Source organism: Ictalurus punctatus, chromosome 3 (genome assembly GCF_001660625.3).
Source record: "Ictalurus punctatus breed USDA103 chromosome 3, Coco_2.0, whole genome shotgun sequence".
NCBI classification, from domain to species: Eukaryota; Metazoa; Chordata; class Actinopteri; order Siluriformes; family Ictaluridae; genus Ictalurus; species Ictalurus punctatus.
Window position 1 is genome coordinate 9,514,304 of NC_030418.2, and position 21,059 is coordinate 9,535,362.

Below are 21,059 nucleotides of genomic sequence, written 5' to 3' on the forward strand. Positions count from 1 at the left end.
AATGTCCAGAAGAAATGTTCAGCAGAAATGTCCAGAAGAAATGTTCAGCAGAAATGTTCAGCAGAAATGTCCAGAAGAAATGTTCAGCAGAAATGTCCAGAAGAAATGTTCAGCAGAAATGTCCAGAAGAAATGTTCAGCAGAAATGTCCAGAAGAAATGTTCAGCAGAAATGTCCAGAAGAAATGTTCAGCAGAAATGTCCAGAAGAAATGTTCAGCAGAAATGTCCAGAAGAAATGTTCAGCAGAAATGTCCAGAAGAAATGTTCAGCGGAAATGTCCAGAAGAAATGTTCAGCGGAAATGTTCACTAGAAATGTTCAGCGGAAATGTTCAGCAGAAATGTTCATCGGAAATGTTCAGCAGAAATGTTCATCGGAAATGTTCAGTAGAAATGTTCACTAGAAATGCTCACTAGAAATGTTCAGTAGAAATGTTCAGCGGAAATGTTCAGCAGAAATGTTCAGCGGAAATGTTCAGCGGAAATGTTCAGCGGAAATGTTCAGCGGAAATGTTCAGCGGAAATGTTCAGCGGAAATGTTCAGCGGAAATGTTCACTAGAAATGTTCAGCGGAAATGTTCACTAGAAATGTTCAGTGGAAATGTTAAGCGGAAATATTCCGCGGAAATGTTCAGCAGAAATGTTCAGCAAAAATGATCAGCAGAAATGTTCATCGGAAATGTTCAGTGGAAATGTTCAGCGGAAATGTTCAGTAGAAATGTTCAGCAGAAATGTTCAGCAGAAATGTCCAGAAGAAATGTTCAGCAGAAATGTCCAGAAGAAATGTTCAGCGGAAATGTTCAGTGGAAATGATCAGCGGAAATGTTAAGCGGAAATGTTAAGCGGAAATGTTCACTAGAAATGTTCAGCAGAAATGTTCACTAGAAATGTTCAGCAGACATGTTCAGTAGAAATGTTCAGCAGAAATGTCCAGAAGAAATGTTCAGCAGAAATGTTCACTAGAAATGTTCAGCAGAAATGTTCACTAGAAATGTTCATCAGAAATGTTCATCAGAAATGCTCACTAGAAATGTTCAGCGGAAATGTTCAGCAGAAATGATCAGTAAAAATGATCAGCAGAAATGTTCAGTAGAAATGTTCACTAGAAATGTTCACTAGAAATGTTCAGTGGAAATGTTAAGCGGAAATATTCCGCGGAAATGTTCAGCAGAAATGTTCAGCAAAAATGATCAGCAGAAATGTTCATCGGAAATGTTCAGTGGAAATGTTCAGCGGAAATGTTCAGTAGAAATGTTCAGCAGAAATGTTCAGCAGAAATGTCCAGAAGAAATGTTCAGCAGAAATGTCCAGAAGAAATGTTCAGCGGAAATGTTCAGTGGAAATGATCAGCGGAAATGTTAAGCGGAAATGTTAAGCGGAAATGTTCACTAGAAATGTTCAGCAGAAATGTTCACTAGAAATGTTCAGCAGACATGTTCAGTAGAAATGTTCAGCAGAAATGTCCAGAAGAAATGTTCAGCAGAAATGTTCACTAGAAATGTTCAGCAGAAATGTTCACTAGAAATGTTCATCAGAAATGTTCATCAGAAATGCTCACTAGAAATGTTCAGCGGAAATGTTCAGCAGAAATGATCAGTAAAAATGATCAGCAGAAATGTTCAGTAGAAATGTTCACTAGAAATGTTCACTAGAAATGTTCACTAGAAATGTTCGGCGGAAATGTTCATCAGAAATGTTCATCAGAAATGTTCAGTAGAAATGATCAGCAGAAATGTTCAGTAGAAATGTTCAGTAGAAATGTTCACTAGAAATGTTCACTAGAAATGTTCGGCGGAAATGTTCATCAGAAATGTTCAGTAGAAATGTTCACTAGAAATGTTCACTAGAAATGTTCACTAGAAATGTTCGGCGGAAATGTTCATCAGAAATGTTCAGTAGAAATGTTCACTAGAAATGTTCACTAGAAATGTTCGGCGGAAATGTTCATCAGAAATGTTCACTAGAAATGTTCATCAGAAATGTTCACTAGAAATGTTCATCAGAAATGTTCACTAGAAATGATCAGTAGAAATGTTCATCAGAAATGCTCACTAGAAATGTTCAGCGGAAATGTTCACTAGAAATGTTCAGTAGAAATGTTCATCAGAAATGTTCACTAGAAATGTTCAGCAGAAATGTTCACTAGAAATGTTCATCAGAAATGTTCACTAGAAATGTTCATCAGAAATGTTCATCAGAAATGTTCATCAGAAATGTTCACTAGAAATGTTCAGCAGACATGTCCAGAAGAAATGTTCAGCAGAAATGTTCACTAGAAATGTTCAGCAGAAATGTTCACTAGAAATGTTCAGTAAAAATGATCAGCAGAAATGTTCACTAGAAATGTTCACTAGAAATGTTCAGTAAAAATGATCAGCAGAAATGTTCAGCAGAAATGATCAGCAGAAGTGTTCAGTAGAAATGTTCACTAGAAATGTTCAGCAGAAATGTTCAGTAAAAATGATGAGCAGAAACGTTCATCAGAAATGTTCAGCAGAAATGTTCACTAGAAATGTTCATCAGAAATGCTCACTAGAAATGTTCAGTGGAAATGTTCACTAGAAATGTTCAGCAGACATGTCCAGAAGAAATGTTCAGCAGAAATGTCCAGAAGAAATGTTCAGCAGAAATGTTCACTAGAAATGTTCAGCAGAAATGTTCACTAGAAATGTTCACTAGAAATGTCCAGTAAAAATGATCAGCAGAAATGTTCAGCGGAAATGTTCAGCAGAAATGTTCACTAGAAATGTTCAGTAAAAATGATCAGCAGAAATGTTCACTAGAAATGTTCACTAGAAATGTTCAGCAGAAATGTTCAGCAGAAATGTTCATCAGAAATGTTCATTAGAAATGCTCACTAGAAATGTTCAGCGGAAATGTTCAGTAGAAATGATCAGTAGAAATGTTCGGCGGAAATGTTCAGCGGAAATGATCGGCGGAAATGATCGGCGGAAATGTTAAGCGGAAATGTTAAGCGGAAATGTTCACTAGAAATGTTCAGCGGAAATGTTCACTAGAAATGTTCAGCAGAAATGTTCACTAGAAATGTTCAGCAGAAATGTTCACTAGAAATGTTCACTAGAAATGTCCAGTAAAAATGATCAGCAGAAATGTTCAGCGGAAATGATCAGCAGAAATGTTCAGCAGAAATGTTCAGCAGAAATGATCAGCAGAAATGTTCACTAGAAATGTTCAGCAGAAATGTTCATCAGAAATGTTCATTAGAAATGCTCACTAGAAATGTTCAGCGGAAATGTTCAGCAGACATGTTCAGTAGAAATGTTCAGCAGAAATGTCCAGAAGAAATGTTCAGCGGAAATGTTCACTAGAAATGTTCAGCAGAAATGTTCACTAGAAATGTTCATCAGAAATGTTCATCAGAAATGCTCACTAGAAATGTTCAGCGGAAATGTTCAGCAGAAATGATCAGTAAAAATGATCAGCAGAAATGTTCAGTAGAAATGTTCACTAGAAATGTTCACTAGAAATGTTCACTAGAAATGTTCGGCGGAAATGTTCATCAGAAATGTTCATCAGAAATGTTCAGTAGAAATGATCAGCAGAAATGTTCAGTAGAAATGTTCAGTAGAAATGTTCACTAGAAATGTTCACTAGAAATGTTCGGCGGAAATGTTCATCAGAAATGTTCAGTAGAAATGTTCACTAGAAATGTTCACTAGAAATGTTCGGCGGAAATGTTCATCAGAAATGTTCAGTAGAAATGTTCACTAGAAATGTTCACTAGAAATGTTCGGCGGAAATGTTCATCAGAAATGTTCACTAGAAATGTTCATCAGAAATGTTCACTAGAAATGTTCATCAGAAATGTTCACTAGAAATGATCAGTAGAAATGTTCATCAGAAATGCTCACTAGAAATGTTCAGCGGAAATGTTCACTAGAAATGTTCAGTAGAAATGTTCATCAGAAATGTTCACTAGAAATGTTCAGCAGAAATGTTCACTAGAAATGTTCATCAGAAATGTTCACTAGAAATGTTCATCAGAAATGTTCATCAGAAATGTTCATCAGAAATGTTCACTAGAAATGTTCAGCAGACATGTCCAGAAGAAATGTTCACTAGAAATGTTCAGCAGAAATGTTCACTAGAAATGTTCAGTAAAAATGATCAGCAGAAATGTTCACTAGAAATGTTCACTAGAAATGTTCAGTAAAAATGATCAGCAGAAATGTTCAGCAGAAATGATCAGCAGAAGTGTTCAGTAGAAATGTTCACTAGAAATGTTCAGCAGAAATGTTCAGTAAAAATGATGAGCAGAAACGTTCATCAGAAATGTTCAGCAGAAATGTTCACTAGAAATGTTCATCAGAAATGCTCACTAGAAATGTTCAGTGGAAATGTTCACTAGAAATGTTCAGCAGACATGTCCAGAAGAAATGTTCAGCAGAAATGTCCAGAAGAAATGTTCAGCAGAAATGTTCACTAGAAATGTTCAGCAGAAATGTTCACTAGAAATGTTCACTAGAAATGTCCAGTAAAAATGATCAGCAGAAATGTTCAGCGGAAATGTTCAGCAGAAATGTTCACTAGAAATGTTCAGTAAAAATGATCAGCAGAAATGTTCACTAGAAATGTTCACTAGAAATGTTCAGCAGAAATGTTCAGCAGAAATGTTCATCAGAAATGTTCATTAGAAATGCTCACTAGAAATGTTCAGCGGAAATGTTCAGTAGAAATGATCAGTAGAAATGTTCGGCGGAAATGTTCAGCGGAAATGATCGGCGGAAATGATCGGCGGAAATGTTAAGCGGAAATGTTAAGCGGAAATGTTCACTAGAAATGTTCAGCGGAAATGTTCACTAGAAATGTTCAGCAGAAATGTTCACTAGAAATGTTCAGCAGAAATGTTCACTAGAAATGTTCACTAGAAATGTCCAGTAAAAATGATCAGCAGAAATGTTCAGCGGAAATGATCAGCAGAAATGTTCAGCAGAAATGTTCAGCAGAAATGATCAGCAGAAATGTTCACTAGAAATGTTCAGCAGAAATGTTCAGCAGAAATGTTCATCAGAAATGTTCATTAGAAATGCTCACTAGAAATGTTCAGCGGAAATGTTCAGTAGAAATGATCAGTAGAAATGTTCTGCTGAAATGTTCAGCGGAAATGATCGGCGGAAATGATCGGCGGAAATGTTAAGCGGAAATGTTAAGCGGAAATGTTAAGCGGAAATGTTCACTAGAAATGTTCAGCGGAAATGTTCACTAGAAATGTTCAGCAGACATGTTCAGTAGAAATGTTCAGCAGAAATGTCCAGAAGAAATGTTCAGCAGAAATGTTCACTAGAAATGTTCAGCAGAAATGTTCACTAGAAATGTTCAGTAAAAATGATCAGCAGAAATGTTCACTAGAAATGTTCGGCGGAAATGTTCACTAGAAATGTTCGGCGGAAATGTTCATCGGAAATGTTCACTAGAAATGTTCATCAGAAATGTTCAGTAGAAATGTTCAGTAGAAATGTCAGCGGAAATGTTCACTAGAAATGTTCAGTAGAAATGTTCATCAGAAATGCTCACTAGAAATGTTCAGCGGAAATGTTCACTAGAAATGATCAGTGGAAATGTTCATCAGAAATGATCAGTAGAAATGTTCATCAGAAATGTTTAGCAGAAATGTCCAGAAGAAATGTTCAGCAGAAATGTCCAGAAGAAATGTTCAGCAGAAATGTTCAGCAGAAATGTCCAGAAGAAATGTTCAGCAGAAATGTCCAGAAGAAATGTTCAGCAGAAATGTCCAGAAGAAATGTTCAGCGGAAATGTCCAGAAGAAATGTTCAGCGGAAATGTCCAGAAGAAATGTTCAGCGGAAATGTCCAGAAGAAATGTTCAGCGGAAATGTCCAGAAGAAATGTTCAGCGGAAATGTTCACTAGAAATGTTCAGCGGAAATGTTCAGCGGAAATGTTCAGCAGAAATGTTCATCGGAAATGTTCAGCAGAAATGTTCATCGGAAATGTTCAGTAGAAATGTTCACTAGAAATGCTCACTAGAAATGTTCAGTAGAAATGTTCAGCGGAAATGTTCAGCAGAAATGTTCAGCGGAAATGTTCAGCAGAAATGTTCAGCGGAAATGTTCAGCAGAAATGTTCAGCGGAAATGTTCAGTAGAAATGTTCAGCGGAAATGTTCACTAGAAATGTTCAGCGGAAATGTTCACTAGAAATGTTCAGTAGAAATGATCAGTAGAAATGTTCAGTGGAAATGTTAAGCGGAAATATTCCGCGGAAATGTTCAGCAGAAATGTTCAGCAAAAATGATCAGCAGAAATGTTCATCGGAAATGTTCAGTGGAAATGTTCAGTGGAAATGTTCAGCAGAAATGTTCAGCAGAAATGTTCAGCAGAAATGTTCAGCAGAAATGAAACTGGAGATTGTTAGTTTGAGCCGAAATAAAAAAATAAAATAATAATAAATAAAAAAGTACAGATTTTAAATGATAGAGTTATTTATTGAAGCCAAAAAGTTAGCCAATACCAACTGGGCCTGTGTGAAAATGTAGTAGTTACCCCATAGTTACTAATTCCCCAAATCTATGAAACGTCATTCAACATGGGGTGAGTGGTAAGAGGAAAAGAGGGGGGCTAGTGGTATTGGTGCAATCTTAAACTTTCAAAGACTGGTGATGGGATACTGAACTTTAAAGTAAGAGCTGTTATCTCCAAATGGGCAAATTCCGCACAGTAGTGAACCTTCCCAGAAGTGGCCGACCTTACAAAATTCCTCCAGGAACACAATGACTACTCATAAAATGTATTCATGTATATTTATAAAATAGAACATAAAACAAAGGCAACCTGAGAGTAAACACACAATACAGTTTTTATTTATTTTTTATTGAAGAAAAAAAAAAAACCCACCTATCACCATGTGAAAAACTAATTTAAAAGGTGCCACAACGTAAAATCTGGTTGTGCCACCTTTAGCAGCAATAACAGCAACCAAACACTTCCATTAACTGGAGATCAGAACATTCTCCCAAAAGGTTTGAGGATCATCAAGGTGTGTTTTGGCAAAATTCAGACAAGCCTTAATGTTTTTCTGGGTTAGCAGTGGTTTTCTCTTCACCACTCTTTCATGGATGCCATTTTTGCCGAATGTCTTTCTGATAGTGGAGTCATGAACAGTGACTTTTATTGCAAGAGAGGCCTGTAGGTCCTTAGATGTTGTCCTTGGCACTTTTGGGAATTCCTGGATACTCATCCAGGAAGTCCCAAAAGTGCCAAGGACAACATCTAAGGACCTACAAGCCTTAGATACAAGCCTTAGCGGTTATCTCCAAATGGAAAAATTCGGCACAGTAGTGAGCCTTCCCAGAAGTAGCCAACCTTCGAAAATTCCTCCAGGAGCACAATGACTGAGTAGTCATTCTGCTACTGGAGGAATTTTGTAATTTATTTCATTTGAAGATCTAAAACTATTTTGTATGGGATATACACAAAAACAGAAGAAATCAGGATGGGGCAAATACTTTTTTAGAGCAGTATATATATCTCTGTGTGTGTGTGTGTGTGTGTGTGTGTGTGTGTGTGTGTGTGTGTGTGTACTATTATGGATACGGTATAAAACTACACCGGATGTCCTCGGTTATTTGAATGTTCTTACCTCTTCTTCCTCACTGCTGCCACCATCTTCCTGCACCTCTTCTTCTTCCTCATCGTTTTCATCACTGCTGGAACTTTCATCCTTTATCTCAGTCCTCCATGCACTAGGCACAGTACCATTGCACTGGAAATCCCATGCTGCATTCAGCACTGATTAAACCAATGCACACACATGTACAAGATTACAGGATCAGTGAACACCACCAAGTTAAGTCACACTATTTCAGAAACTGTCCATATCAGCAATACCATAATGAACAAAATAAAGAAATATTTCAGCATTGAACACATTACGAATGACCTGACTAACAGATTGCAACCTAGATCTATAATTTCTTTAAATATTGGTTAGCACCATTAAATATTTATAGCAGTTTGGTTTGGAGAAATTCAGTCTTTCCTGTCTGAAAGGAACTACTGTATGATACTACTCATTTCATCAGTTTCAAAAAGAAGGCCTTACAAAATTATGAACACATGACCTGATATGTCAAGACAAAAGGGAAGGGCTGTAGTTGTTCCCCTGGAGATGTAAATCTACAAGCCATGAGAATGAGATAATTAGGCCCTAGTGAATCTAAATTCATAGTAGCTGATACATGAATATAAAGTCCTAGGAAAAATATAATTACACAGAACTCAACCCACTGAGATGCTTTGGTGGGATCTTAAGAGAGCTGTGCATAAATATCAATGAACTGAAGCAATGTTGTAAAGAAGAGTGGGACAAAATGTCTTGATGTGAGAGACTGATAAACAGACTTCATGTTATTATTGCTAAAAATGGTTCTATATGTTACTGAATTATATTTGTATTTATATTTCCCCACCTGGTTTCTGAATGTTGGTTTACCTTTTGGGGCGAATAATTTACTACATCTTGAAATATGTTTTGTTTTTGTCTTCACTGGAGGTTAGTAGTTTGTTTACAGAAGTTGGTGAGGACCACAAAATTGTTATTTAGGCCCTGATCAATAAAAACAAACAAACAAAAAGTTTAAAAAAAGAATTGAAAGAGGGTGTACTTTCCTTTTCCCATGACTGTATGAATATTTTAGTTAAATAATGTGGTTGATGTGGTTCATAGTTTAAGGAAGGTAACTAAAGTTTCTAGTCTCTACATAGTAGAAAATGTAATATATATATATATATATATATATATATATATATATATATAAATAAATAAAAATTCACCATGCAATGGGTTTTCTCAGCCCACCACACATTTATCTTCCAAATGTCATTTTTTGTCAAACCTTTGAAAACAATGCCAGCTCACAGAGGCAGTACATAGCCCTTTTTCAGTGAGTCAGTGCTGGTGCCATTTTGGACATATTTATCATGCTCTGAAATAAGTAGCTATACACCGTGATATGTGCACACATTGATAGGACCTACATCACTAATATAAATTGTTGCATTATTAGCATGAGCAGCTCATTATTTGAAATAAACAGCAAAAAGCAACAGGTGTTGTTCCATGCCTCAGAAAACCCCCAGTTCTCCTCTCACAACAGTGGAAATTAGAATCCAACTGTGAAAAACATCCACTGGTTCCCTGAATTCACACACTAGCACTGTGTCAGTGGAAAGGGTAACTATGTGACCAATGTAGATGCTCACCTGGCTTGAGGCTGGCTTCTGCTTTTGGATCCATTTCACCATCAAGTTCCTTAATGTCTTTTCGCAGAACCATGTGACTGAAAAACAAAAACACTATATTTTAACACAATAACAAAATTATTTTTTATCTCCTACAGATAGATAGCTCTACAAATAGAGCTCCATTCTGAAATTTTTCTGGTCCTGCTAGCTCCTCAGAGTGACAGCTCTGAAAGTTGCTATCTCTGTAAAGCCACAAACACTGTGCTACTATTACACAATCACTGATACTTGAACGTAAACAGTAACAATTATTGATGATTTTAATAATGAACAGATTTACTAAAGCAAAAGTGTATAATCATGTGTCCTCATGTAAACCTTAGGCCAGGGGTTTCCAGGCATTTATTTAACAGAAGAGGTACATCCTCTTCTGTACCTGATCTCTTGGTGAGGTAAAGGTCCTCAAATGGGTTTTCATACAGTAACACTGCTATGTGGATGACACTCAACTCCAGGTGAGAATTACTACCATGCCATGTCACGCATTCCAAGATTCATGAGATTATGAATGTGTGTGCATATACATACAGTACTGTGCAACAGTCTTAGGCACATGCAAAGAAATGCTGAACAGCAGAGATACCTTCAAAAAATAATTTAGTAGTCTCAGGTACAGTTGGTGCAGTTTTATAAGGAAATGAGCTGGTAAATTTTATTGAGCATCTTGCAGAACCTGCCACATTTCTTCTGGAGACTTTGACTTTCGCACTTTCTTCTTTTTTTTGCAACAAAACCCAGCAGCCTTCATTATGTGTTTTGTCCGAATAGTGGTCTCTTACATACATTACATTTATTTACATTACATTTATTGATTTAGCAGATGCTTTTATCCAAAGCGACTTACAAATGAGGAAGTATATCAAGAGATATATCAAGTGGAGAACAATACAAGTAGTACTGAACTCTCATATTTTTGGTTGCTGTTTTGCAGAGAGAAGCATGAGGGATACCAAGATTGACAGAGCTGTGGGAGTTTGTAAGAAGGACATCAGTGCATTCTCACACAGCTGGAAAAAGCAGCAAGCACTCCAAGATGCTCAAGCAGATCTTGGTCTTCCTCTGCACAAACTCGTGACTGAATCACCAAAACGATGGGGATCAAGGCAGAAGATGATTCAGTGGCTGCTTGAGCAAGAGAAGGCCATCACACAAGTACTGGCTGTTGACAGGTCAACCAGGCATCTGGTGTTTACATGGCAGGATATTGATATCCTGGACTCAGTCAGTAAGGCACTTGGGCCTTTTCTTGATTTCACAGACTCCCTCTCTTCTGAAAACTCTGTCACAGTGTCATGATTGAAACCTACTTTTCACCTATTCAACAGTGAGCTGCTGCAGGGGAAAGATGAAGACACAGATCTCACCAAGATAATTAAAAGTTCAATACTGGACTACATGAACACCAAATACAGTGACCCACAGGTTCAGGAACTGATTAACATGGCAACAATTCTTTATCCACACTTCCGCATTCAGTATATGAGTCAAGAAGCGATCCTGGTCATTAAAGCCAGAATTGTCAGAGAGGTGGTATCCCTTTCTGTCACGCCCAGTGACACTGGCTCTGCTACCACTGAAACATCAGCTGAATCTACAAAAGAAGCATCAAAGAAGCAGAGGAAGAGTCTGCTGCTGATCTGACCAGTCTTTCTGACACAGAGAAAATCGAGGCTGAATTAAGCAACTACTTGCATTGTCCACTTGCAGATGGTGAGAGCAATCCCCTCACATTTTGGAAGGTACACGAGGTGAATTTCCCTAACATCAGTCGTTTAGCAAAAAAGTACTTGTGCATCCCCACCACAAGTATACCCTCAGGGAGGGTATTCAATGCTGGTGGAAATGTAGTAACATGCCAAAGGTCTCTTCTGAAACCAGCTACAGTGAATATGTTAGTCTTCTTGACCAAAAATCTTAAGGTATGAGCACTGTACTCTTTTTGAAAGCTACTTCTTCCTGAATCACATGCTTCACTAGTATGTGTTATAACCTGCACTACCCAACATTTCATGTCAGCATCATTTCCACATTTTGTTTAAATTTAAGAGCATATCAATGTTTACATTTTAACTGAAATTTTATTTAAATTGTTATTTAAATTTAAATTGTTAATTTGTTTTTAATTTATCATGTGTATGATATCACTATTGTATCACTATTTTGTAACCTAACTGAAGATGTAACTGACGATTGTTACTTTTTGATGCACTGTTTGCACTACTTTTACAATTTGCTCCATGAGACAAGAGTGTGTGATAACTTACACTACCCACATACGTATTTTACTTTTGTAATTTTGTAACCTAACTGAAGACATGGTTGGGATTGTTACTTTTGCTGTTTGCACTATTTTTGCCACTCACTGCACCATGAGAGTATGAATAAATACAGAATCTGTATTTACATTTCAAACTTGTAATTGATTTGAATTATTATTGTGTGATGTGTTCCAGCACAGTTGCACTATTTAAACAATATCTACACTTTCACAGAAGAAAAGTATATCTGCAATGTTTCCATTTTGGCAAAGGCCTGGTGTTTGGATTTTTACTGTTTTTTAAAATTCTTTTATGTAATTGGTTTATTTTAAAATTCACAAAAATACTTTGCTCTCATGGATATCAAACAACTGCAAAACACAGGTTTATCCCCAAAAATATCTTTGTTAAATATAGGTGTGCAACAATTATTGGCACCCTTTTCAGTACTTTTCCATATAGCTATCTCTCTGTGTGCGCCAAAACCACCTGGTATCATCTGACCATAGAAATCAAGCACATTTCAAGTTCCAGTGGTGTCTGGCAAACTGAAGATGCTTGAGTTTATTTTTGGATGAGAGTAGAGGCTTTTTTTCTTGAAACCCTTCCAAACAACTTGTGCTGATGTAGGTGAATTCGGATTGTAGTTTTGGAGATTTTCTGACCCCAAGACGCAACTAACGTCTGCAATTCTCCAGCTATGATCCTTGAAGATTTTTGGCTACTCAAACCATCCTCTTCATAGTGCATTCAGCCAATATAGACATGCGTCGAATTCCAGGTTGATTCATAACATTTCCAGTAGACTGGAAAGTCTTAATTATTGCCCTAATGGTGGAAATGGGCATTTTCAATGCTTGCACTATTTTCTTATAGCCACTTCCCATTTTGTGAAGCTCAACAACCTTTTACTGCACATGTCAGCGATATTGCTTAGTCTTACCCATTGTTATGAATGACTAAGGGAATTTGGTCTGTGTTACCTCAAAAAATGTAAAATATCAGTGGGAATATACTTCAAATATATTTTTCTTGTATGAATTTATAGGGGTGCCAATAATTGTTGCACACCTATATTTAACAGATTTTTTTTATACACCTGTGTTTTGTCTGCAATTGTTTTATATCAATGAGAGCAGAGTATGTTTGTGAATTTTTTGAACAAAGGATCAAAAGTTGAAACAATAAAGAACAACTTTCACCGCCTTCTTTGTTCAAATTTACCAAGGGTGCCAATAATTGTGGAGGGCACTGTATACAATCATGTGAAAAAATAAGTACACCCCATGGAAATTGTTGGCTTATATTTGTTTTTGACATATTTGGACAAGCAAACATTTGATCCTCTTTGAGCATGTAAAATGGACATTTTGTAGTAATTGTCACATTTTAAATGAAAAAAAAAATCATTCACACTGAAAAAGTAAGTATGCCTCTACACTTATCACACCTTCAAATCCATAAAATTAGAATCAGGTGTTCAAGATTGGGTGCCTGTGATTAGAACATACTTAGGGAATGCAGGAGGAACCTGTCTTATTTGAACCTCACACATCAAGTGTCTGGTGTTCCCTTTGCTATTGAGGTGTGTGGTGTCATCATGCCAAGATCTAAAGAGTTCTGTAAGGCCTTCAGAAAAAAAGGTTGTGGATGACTATGAGTCTGGCAAGGGATTTAAAAAGATCTCCAAATTATTTGAAATACATCATTCCACTGTAATCTACAAATGGCACAGATTTGAAAAAACTGCCAATTTGTCCAGGACTGGCCATCCCAGCAAATTCAGCCCAAGAGCAGACCGTCTGATGCAAAAAGAAGTCTCCAATTCTCACAAGATCTGCTAGTAAGTCTTGCAACTGTTGGTGTCAAAGTGCATGCTTCTACAACCAGAAATAGATTTGACATGCATGGGAGGCGTGCCAGGAAAAATCCTTTGCAAGACCACATTTTGCCAATGTACATATAGGCAAAGGCCAGGCCTTTTGGAATAATGTGATCTGGACAGATGAATCACAGATAGAGTTGTTTGGCCACAGTAACAGAAGACATGTTTGGCGCAGACCAAAGACAGCTTTTCAGGAGAAGCACGTCATACCAACTGTGAAGCACGGTGGTGGAAATGTTATGGTTTGGGATTGCTTCGCTGTCTTAGGGACTGGACAGCTTAAATTAATTGATTCAACAATGAATTCTGCATCATGAAGAGTGCCTGAAGATAATGTGAGGCCATCTGTCCGAAAATTGAAGTTGAGATGAAAGTGGACCTTTCAACAGGATAATGATCCTAAGAAAATCCACCAAGGAATGGTTCAAAAAGAAGATATGGAGGGTTATGGAATGGCCAAGTCAAAGCCCAGATTTGAATCCCAATGAAACGTTGTGTGGGGATTTGAAATAGGCAGTACGTGCAAGAAAACCCTCAAATAACATGGTCAAAATTTCCAGCAAGCCTGCTTTTTCTTAGCGTGTTCAATACTTTTTCCTGTGTCATTCCACTTTATTACACACAACTTTATTTATGGACTTAAATGTTTCTTGAGTTAATAATGATGTCTGGTCAAACTTTCATGTGAGTAATCTCATTGGAAATATATTTACTGAAAAAAATGTTGACACGTTCAATACTTATTTCCCCCACTGTATAGGTTTTAGAGCAACATATGCTTCCATCCAGATTCCATCCCATCTTTACTTCTGAGAGACTCTGCCTCTCTAAGATACACTTTTTGTAGCCAGTCATGTTACTGACCTGTTGCCAATTAACCTAATTATTTGCAAGATGTTCTTCCAGCTGTTTCTTTTTTGTAACACTTACTTTTCAAGCCTTTTGTTGCCCTGGATATATATATATATATATATATATATATATATATATATATATATATATATATATATATACACACACATATACACATATGTGTGTGTGTGTGTGTGTGTGTATGTATATATACACACACACACACACATATATATATATATATATATATATATATATATATATATATATATATATACACACACACACATATATTATAGACACACACACATTTTCTTATTTATTAGTTTCATTTGTATAATATTAAATCACTTTTATTATACTTCTAACTCTTTATGCAGCGGTAATAGTTGAATTTCCCTCTGGGATGAATAAAGTGATCTAGTCAAGCCTGGAAAAGCAACATTCAGCCTCTTGGGATTACTATTTTAGAGCCCTAACATTTTGCCCTGGTGATGAAAATCCCCTTTACAAGATTTGCCCAGATCAAAACACCTTCTGGGAGGTAGGTGTACCTGTATAAACAAGTCAACAATCAAGAGAAGGCATCACCAGATGGCTTACCACAGGATGTAACCCACTGGTAAGCTGGTAACTGCTAAGACTAAACTTTGCCGAAATACATCTTAAAAAACAAACAAAACAAAACAAAAAAAACAACCCATACAGTTCTGGAAAAACATTCTATGGACAGATGAAACAAAGATCAACTTGTACTAGAATGATGGGTAGAGAAGAGTATAGAGAAGGGAAGGAACTACTCATGATCCGAAGCATATCACCTAATCTGTGAAGCATGGTAGGACTAGTGTTACCTACTTAACTTTTGGTATGTAAAAAGTGCTCTAATTCCTACACCATTCACCAATCTGGATGTAATTCACCCTCAAATTGAAGCTGAAAGTCAGAACTCAGAGGGCACATGCATTATTTAATTTCACCTGCAACATACTGTGGTAGACAGCTAAAATAACAATAAATTGGTCAATTTCCAAATATTTATAAGCCTGACTGTAAACAATTGAGAGTAATTTGAGCCATGCAGGTCAGCACAAGTCAGGATCCAGTCCTCACGGTACTCATGGTGCTCCAGTCCTATAAAGTCTGGTTTTATATACGAATAACCATAATACCCTTTCCCCACCAACAAGAAAGTTGAAGTTACATAATGAGTTGAGCCATTTACGTTATTCACTGTCAGACGTGGATAGCGATCACACCCGAAGGTAGATTGCATTATGCTTCGGTGTAAGCAAACCTCCGACAACCATTTTCAAGAGAACCATATATTGGTTCTTTGAACTTCTCCAGGGCTCAAAAACAGCGTTCCCACTTCACGAACTGGACCAAAATTTGGGCTCACACAGACCAACTCCAGAAAAAAAAACACCACCACAAGTGTGAACACAACCTCATTCTCTCTCTCCTAACAGGCAACATGTCAACATGTCAGACATCCTTCATGCTTAAAGTTGAGCTGTGATGACATTTGAAGTGTCTGAGCTGGGGTACGTCGTATACGTATAAAGCTCCTGCCAATTCCAACCCAATACTCTTAACTGTGAATTTCTATTACCAAGATTGTCAAGGTGACTCCCAGCATCTCAGGAACATCATCATCTGACTCAATAATCAAGTTTTTGTTTGTTTTTATTTTTTTTGACCAAACTCTACACTGTAGCTTTAGATCAAAATGTCTTTTTTCTCCTTTCACCACAGCAAACCCACCAAACATCGAGAACCAAATATTTGAGCTAATAAAACATGCCAACAGAGCAAGATACAACTTATTATCATTTTCAGCATTCCCAAATGAATTGTGTTCCAATAATTTCAATTTGATTAAGATATGCCAACGTTGCTCACATGCTGCCTTTAAGTCTTATTGGAAACATTATAACACACTGTCCATTTTTCCCCAACCAAAACCACTTGAACACACACATCATAATTACCACCTCAAACTCATATGCACAAACCTACAAAAACTTGAAAGCAGCAACAGTTCCATTGTCTAGAGAGCATCCAAAGGACACCAACACATGACTGCATTTATGTTTGAACTTTCTTTAATTTCTAAAGGTGATGAAATACTATATAAAAAAAAACAAACACTTAATGCTACTCACAACTTCCCATCCTTGAAGGAGCGGACAAACACGCTGTCTTTTTTCATCACGACATCCTCATGACAATCTGGAGAGATAACCTTTAATGATAAAAAGAACAGAAAGAAACAATGAGGAAAGCAATAAAAAAGAAGAATTCAAAATTCGCTAAAATTTTAATAATCTATATTTCCATCTTCACTTTTGTGAGCATCTCAGAAATAATCCAAAATTTCAAAAGGTCAGTTTCTGAACTTTACATAAAAGCCTTTACTTGAATCAGTAAAATGAATGAATACAGTCCCCTCTGAAAGTACTTGAACAGCAAGACCAATTCTATTGCTTTTGCTATACATTGAAGACATTTGCGTTTCAGATCAAAAGATGAGACAAGAATATGCAACAACAGATCAGAACTTCAGCTTTCATTTCCTGTTATTTATAAATAGATGTGTTAAACAACTTGGCACCGTTGGTGGTAGACCACCAAATTTTTAGGTGAACAAAAGTATAGGAACAGATAGTCTTAAAATAAATTAAAGTAAATAACACTTAATATTTAGTTGCATATACCTTGCTCGCAATAACTGCATCAAGCCGGTGATCCACTGACATCACCAAACTTGTACAGGCTTGTACTGCAGCTTCTTTCAGTTGTTGTTTGTTTTGGGAGGTTTCTCCCTTCAGTCTTCTCTTCAGGGGGTGGAATGTATGCTCAACTGGGTTAAGGTCTATTGATTGACTTGGCCAGTCTAAATCATTCCACTTTTTCCCCTTGATGAAGTCTTTTGTTGTGTTGACAGTGCTTTTTGGGTCATTGTCTTGCTGCAAGATGAAGTTCCTCCCAATAAGACTGGATGCATTTCTCTGTAAATTGGAAGACAGATTGTTTGTGTACACTTCTGAATTTATTCTACTGCTACCATCATGAGTTACATCATCAATCCCAAAACTGTTGTTTTTGGCCAACCTGTTCCATGTCAATTTTGCGTTCTCATTTCTTGTAGTTTCACTTTCCCTTCTGCCATATTTAAGTTTTTTCGAAGAACGCTTTTGTTTTTTGTTTTTCAGACTAAAGGTAGCAAGTAGACTCCATCCCCGTCAGATCTGTCTAAATCAGTGGCTTGGGGGCCTCAACAATTTGGTGTGAAATCATGGCCAAATAAAACTCACAAGTGTGAGGCTGCATACATAAAGTATGTATTTACTGTAGCACATAAGAATGGCAGTGAGTGCCCGAAATGCGTTCTCTGCCTGGACATTCTCTTTAACGAATGTTTAAAGCCTTCTAAACTTCAGCGTCATTTGGAACAAAAGCACCCAACAGAGGCCGAAAAGACAGTAGACTTTTTCAACGAAAAGAAGAGAATTTGGCTAGACAGTCGACCATATTCCTGCAGCAAGCTACTGTCCCCGAAAGGGCATTGAAGGCATCGTTTTTGGCGTTATACATACCACATAGCTCGTGCCAAGAAGCCACACACAATTGGAGAAGATCTGATTTTACCAGCTACCAAAGACATTGTAAGAGAACTGCTTGGTGATGATGCTGCTCGGAAAATCGATGCAGTACCACTTCCGGATAATTCCGTAAGCCGACGGATTGGTGAAATGGCTGAAGATGTGTCCGCTCAACTTTTGGAGCAGGTGAGAACCAGCGAATATTTAGTTCTTCAGCTGGATGAGAGCACGGATGTATCTAATGCTGCTCAACTGCTTGTGTACATCAGGTTCATTTCCCAGGAATGTTTTGTTGAAGAAATACTATTTTGCAAAGCCACTGAAGGTAGAACCACTAGGAGAGATATTTTTCAAGTTTTGGATGAGTACATAGAATCTAATGGACTTGACCGGTCTCGTTGTGTGGGGGTGTGTTCGGGACCGTTCGTATCAAACTGAAAGCCCCGAATGCAGTTGCCACACACTGTATGCTACACCGTGAGGCTCTTGTCACGAAGAGGATTGACGACAAGCTTAACCAGGTATTACAAGACGTTATACAAGTTGTGAATTACATCAAAGCCCGTCCCATGAAACACAGACTGTTCACTCTGCTTTGCAACGAGATGGGCGCCTGTTTTGATGGATTGCTGCTTCATTCCAACATGCGTTGGTTATCATGGGGGGCGGTTTTGAACTGTGTATATGAACTTAGGGGGGAGATTGCGGAGTTCCTCTCATGTGAAAAGCATCAGCTGGCAGACCGTTTTACAAATGCAGCCTGGACCCGTAAACTTGCATACATGTCAGATATTTTCCACCATCTAAATGTACTGAATCAAAGCATGCAAAGGCGTGACACCTACATATTGCATGTGCAAGACAAAGTGCGTGCTTTTTCGAAGAAGATGCTATGGTCAAACAAGCTCCAAGAGGGAATTACAGAAATGTTTCCATTACTTCACCAAGAGCTCCTATCATCTTATGAGTTGGGCACCATCTCTCCACTGATCCAGTCCCACCTACAGGGATATTTTACAGACTATTTCCCTGATCTTGAAAACACACATCTAAACTGGGTTAAGAACCCCTTTGCTTCTGGTGTAGGTGCAAGTCTCGATTTAATGGCACAGGAGGAACTGATTGACATGACAAATTCATGTGATTTAAAAATGAAATTTGAGTCTGTTTCCCTTTCTAACTACTGGCTGCATGTGAGAAAAGACCATCCTGCCCTGGCTGAGAGGGCTCTGAAACACCTTCTCCCTTTTGCAACAACTTACTTGTGTGAGTCTGGTTTTTCCACGTTAAAAATACTTAAAACAAAACACAGAGCACGTCTACATGTGGACAATGACATGCGTATGGCACTGAAGAAATAAAGCCCAGGCTTGACAAACTGTGTTGGAGCCACCAAGCCCATCCCTCCCTCCAGTATGTTTTCACTTTCGCACTCTCAGACAACCACACACACACAGAATCAATTCCTAATGTAATGTAAATATGTAATTATTAATAAAAAAAAAAAGGGGGATATATTCAGAAGTGTGTATTTTTAATGTGTTTAAAGACATCTTGCAAAAGGGGGGCCTCGGTCAAATGTTAATGCCATTTGGGGGGCCTTGCCCTGGAAAAGTTTGGGAACCACTGGTCTAAATAATATCAACTTATCTTTGACTAAGGTACATAAAACACCCGAACTGGGAAACATTCAGCTTGTTCACTATGTTGAGTGCAGGATGTTTAGTCATTCTTCCTTCGTCGTTAGTAATAGCTTTATTTGTCCTAAGTGTATTAGTTAGCTCTTTGACAGAGAAGAATACAGCATTAGAAATGCGTATCCAGACCCTAGAGAAGGATAATGAGAGTGAGAGCAGTGTAGTATCTGTAGGGGAAAGTCTGGATGCCTCAGGCAGAGATAGCAATCCCCAATCTCTGGCATTAGAGCCCTCATAGCAGGGCAAGTGGGTGATAACTCTGCGGCATAATCGCAAAGCCAAAGCTAACGCTAAGGCTCACCCACAGGAGCACCGCTTCTCTCCACTTCACTTGTCCAACAGGTTTGCTCTCCTCGGTGAAGCACCCACTGAGGAACCTGAAAGAGCTCTGGTTATAGGAGACTCTATCTTAAGGAACGTGACATTATCTAGGCCTTTAGGAGGTCCAGCAGCTTAGTTAGGTAGAGCCAGGGCACCGGACATAGAAGGTAATCTTAGGGTCTTAGGAAAACATAGGTTTTCAAAGATAGTTATTCATGTAGGAGCTAACGATATATGCATTCATCAGTCAGAAGTTACTAAGAGTTACTTTGTAGAGGTGTGTAAATTAAGGAATGCGATATCCGATGCAGTAATATGCTCTGGCCCCATCCCAATGTGGCATGGCGATGTAGCTTACAGCAGGTTATGGTTGCTAAACTGCTGGATGTCCAGGTGGTTCTCCAAAAACAATGTTTGCTTTATAGATAATTGCAGTAGTTTTGAGGGCAAGGCAGGCCTGTTAGGGCTGGATGGTATCATCCCACTCTGGAAGGTGCTGCTCTCATTTCTTGCAGCATAGCACATAGTCTCAGCAAAATTGAAAATATTAGATAAAAAATTAAGATTATTAATTTAAAACCAGACAGTCTTATAACTATCAGATCAACAATTAGAATGTTTTATTCCCCTTAGAGAGACCAAACTAATTTCACTAATTTCTTCATCAAAATCAACTTGTATACTAGATCCCTTACCTACATGTTCCTTCAAACATATTATTCCAGAAGTAAACAAACCCCTTCTAAAAATAATAAATTCTTCCCTTAACACTGGCTATGTACCTAAATCATTTAAACTAGCAGTTATCAAACCCCTGATTAAAAAAAACCTGACCTTTATCCCTCTCAATTGTCCAGCTATAGGCCAATATCAAATCTCCCCTTTATCTCCAAGATATTAGAGAAGGTTGTAGCACAGCAGCTATGCTCGTACCTACATAGGAATAACATTCATGAAATGTATCAATCAGGATTTAGGCCTCATCATACGAAAGAGACAGCACTGGTTAAAGTGGTAAATGCCCTACTACCAGCCTCTGATTAGGGTTGTGTCTCCTTGCTTGTGTTGTTGACCTTAGTGCAGTTTTGATACCATTGATCATACTATTCTCCTTGATAGACTAGAAAATGTTGTTGGCATTAAGGAACAGCCCTATCCTG

At 37.7% G+C, this 21,059-nt stretch overlaps 1 protein-coding gene across 7 annotated transcripts in view; it reads right to left on the reverse strand.

Moving 5' to 3' along the window:
- The window catches only part of arid4b (AT-rich interaction domain 4B), a 171,713-nt gene that overhangs the window by 82,861 nt on the left and 67,793 nt on the right, over positions 1–21,059 (reverse strand). For 5 of the 7 annotated variants that reach the window (XM_053679560.1, XM_053679559.1, XM_053679558.1 and 2 more), the window contains exons 9-12: positions 16,994–17,287; positions 16,442–16,521; positions 9,237–9,313; positions 7,615–7,763 (exon numbers count right to left, since the gene is read on the reverse strand). In XM_053679560.1, the coding sequence (XP_053535535.1) occupies positions 7,615–7,763; positions 9,237–9,313; positions 16,442–16,521; positions 16,994–17,287 (600 nt within the window). The remainder of the gene's footprint in view (positions 1–7,614; positions 7,764–9,236; positions 9,314–16,441; positions 16,522–16,993; positions 17,288–21,059) is intronic. The other 2 variants (XM_017463398.3, XM_017463397.3) reach the window with 1 other exon arrangement.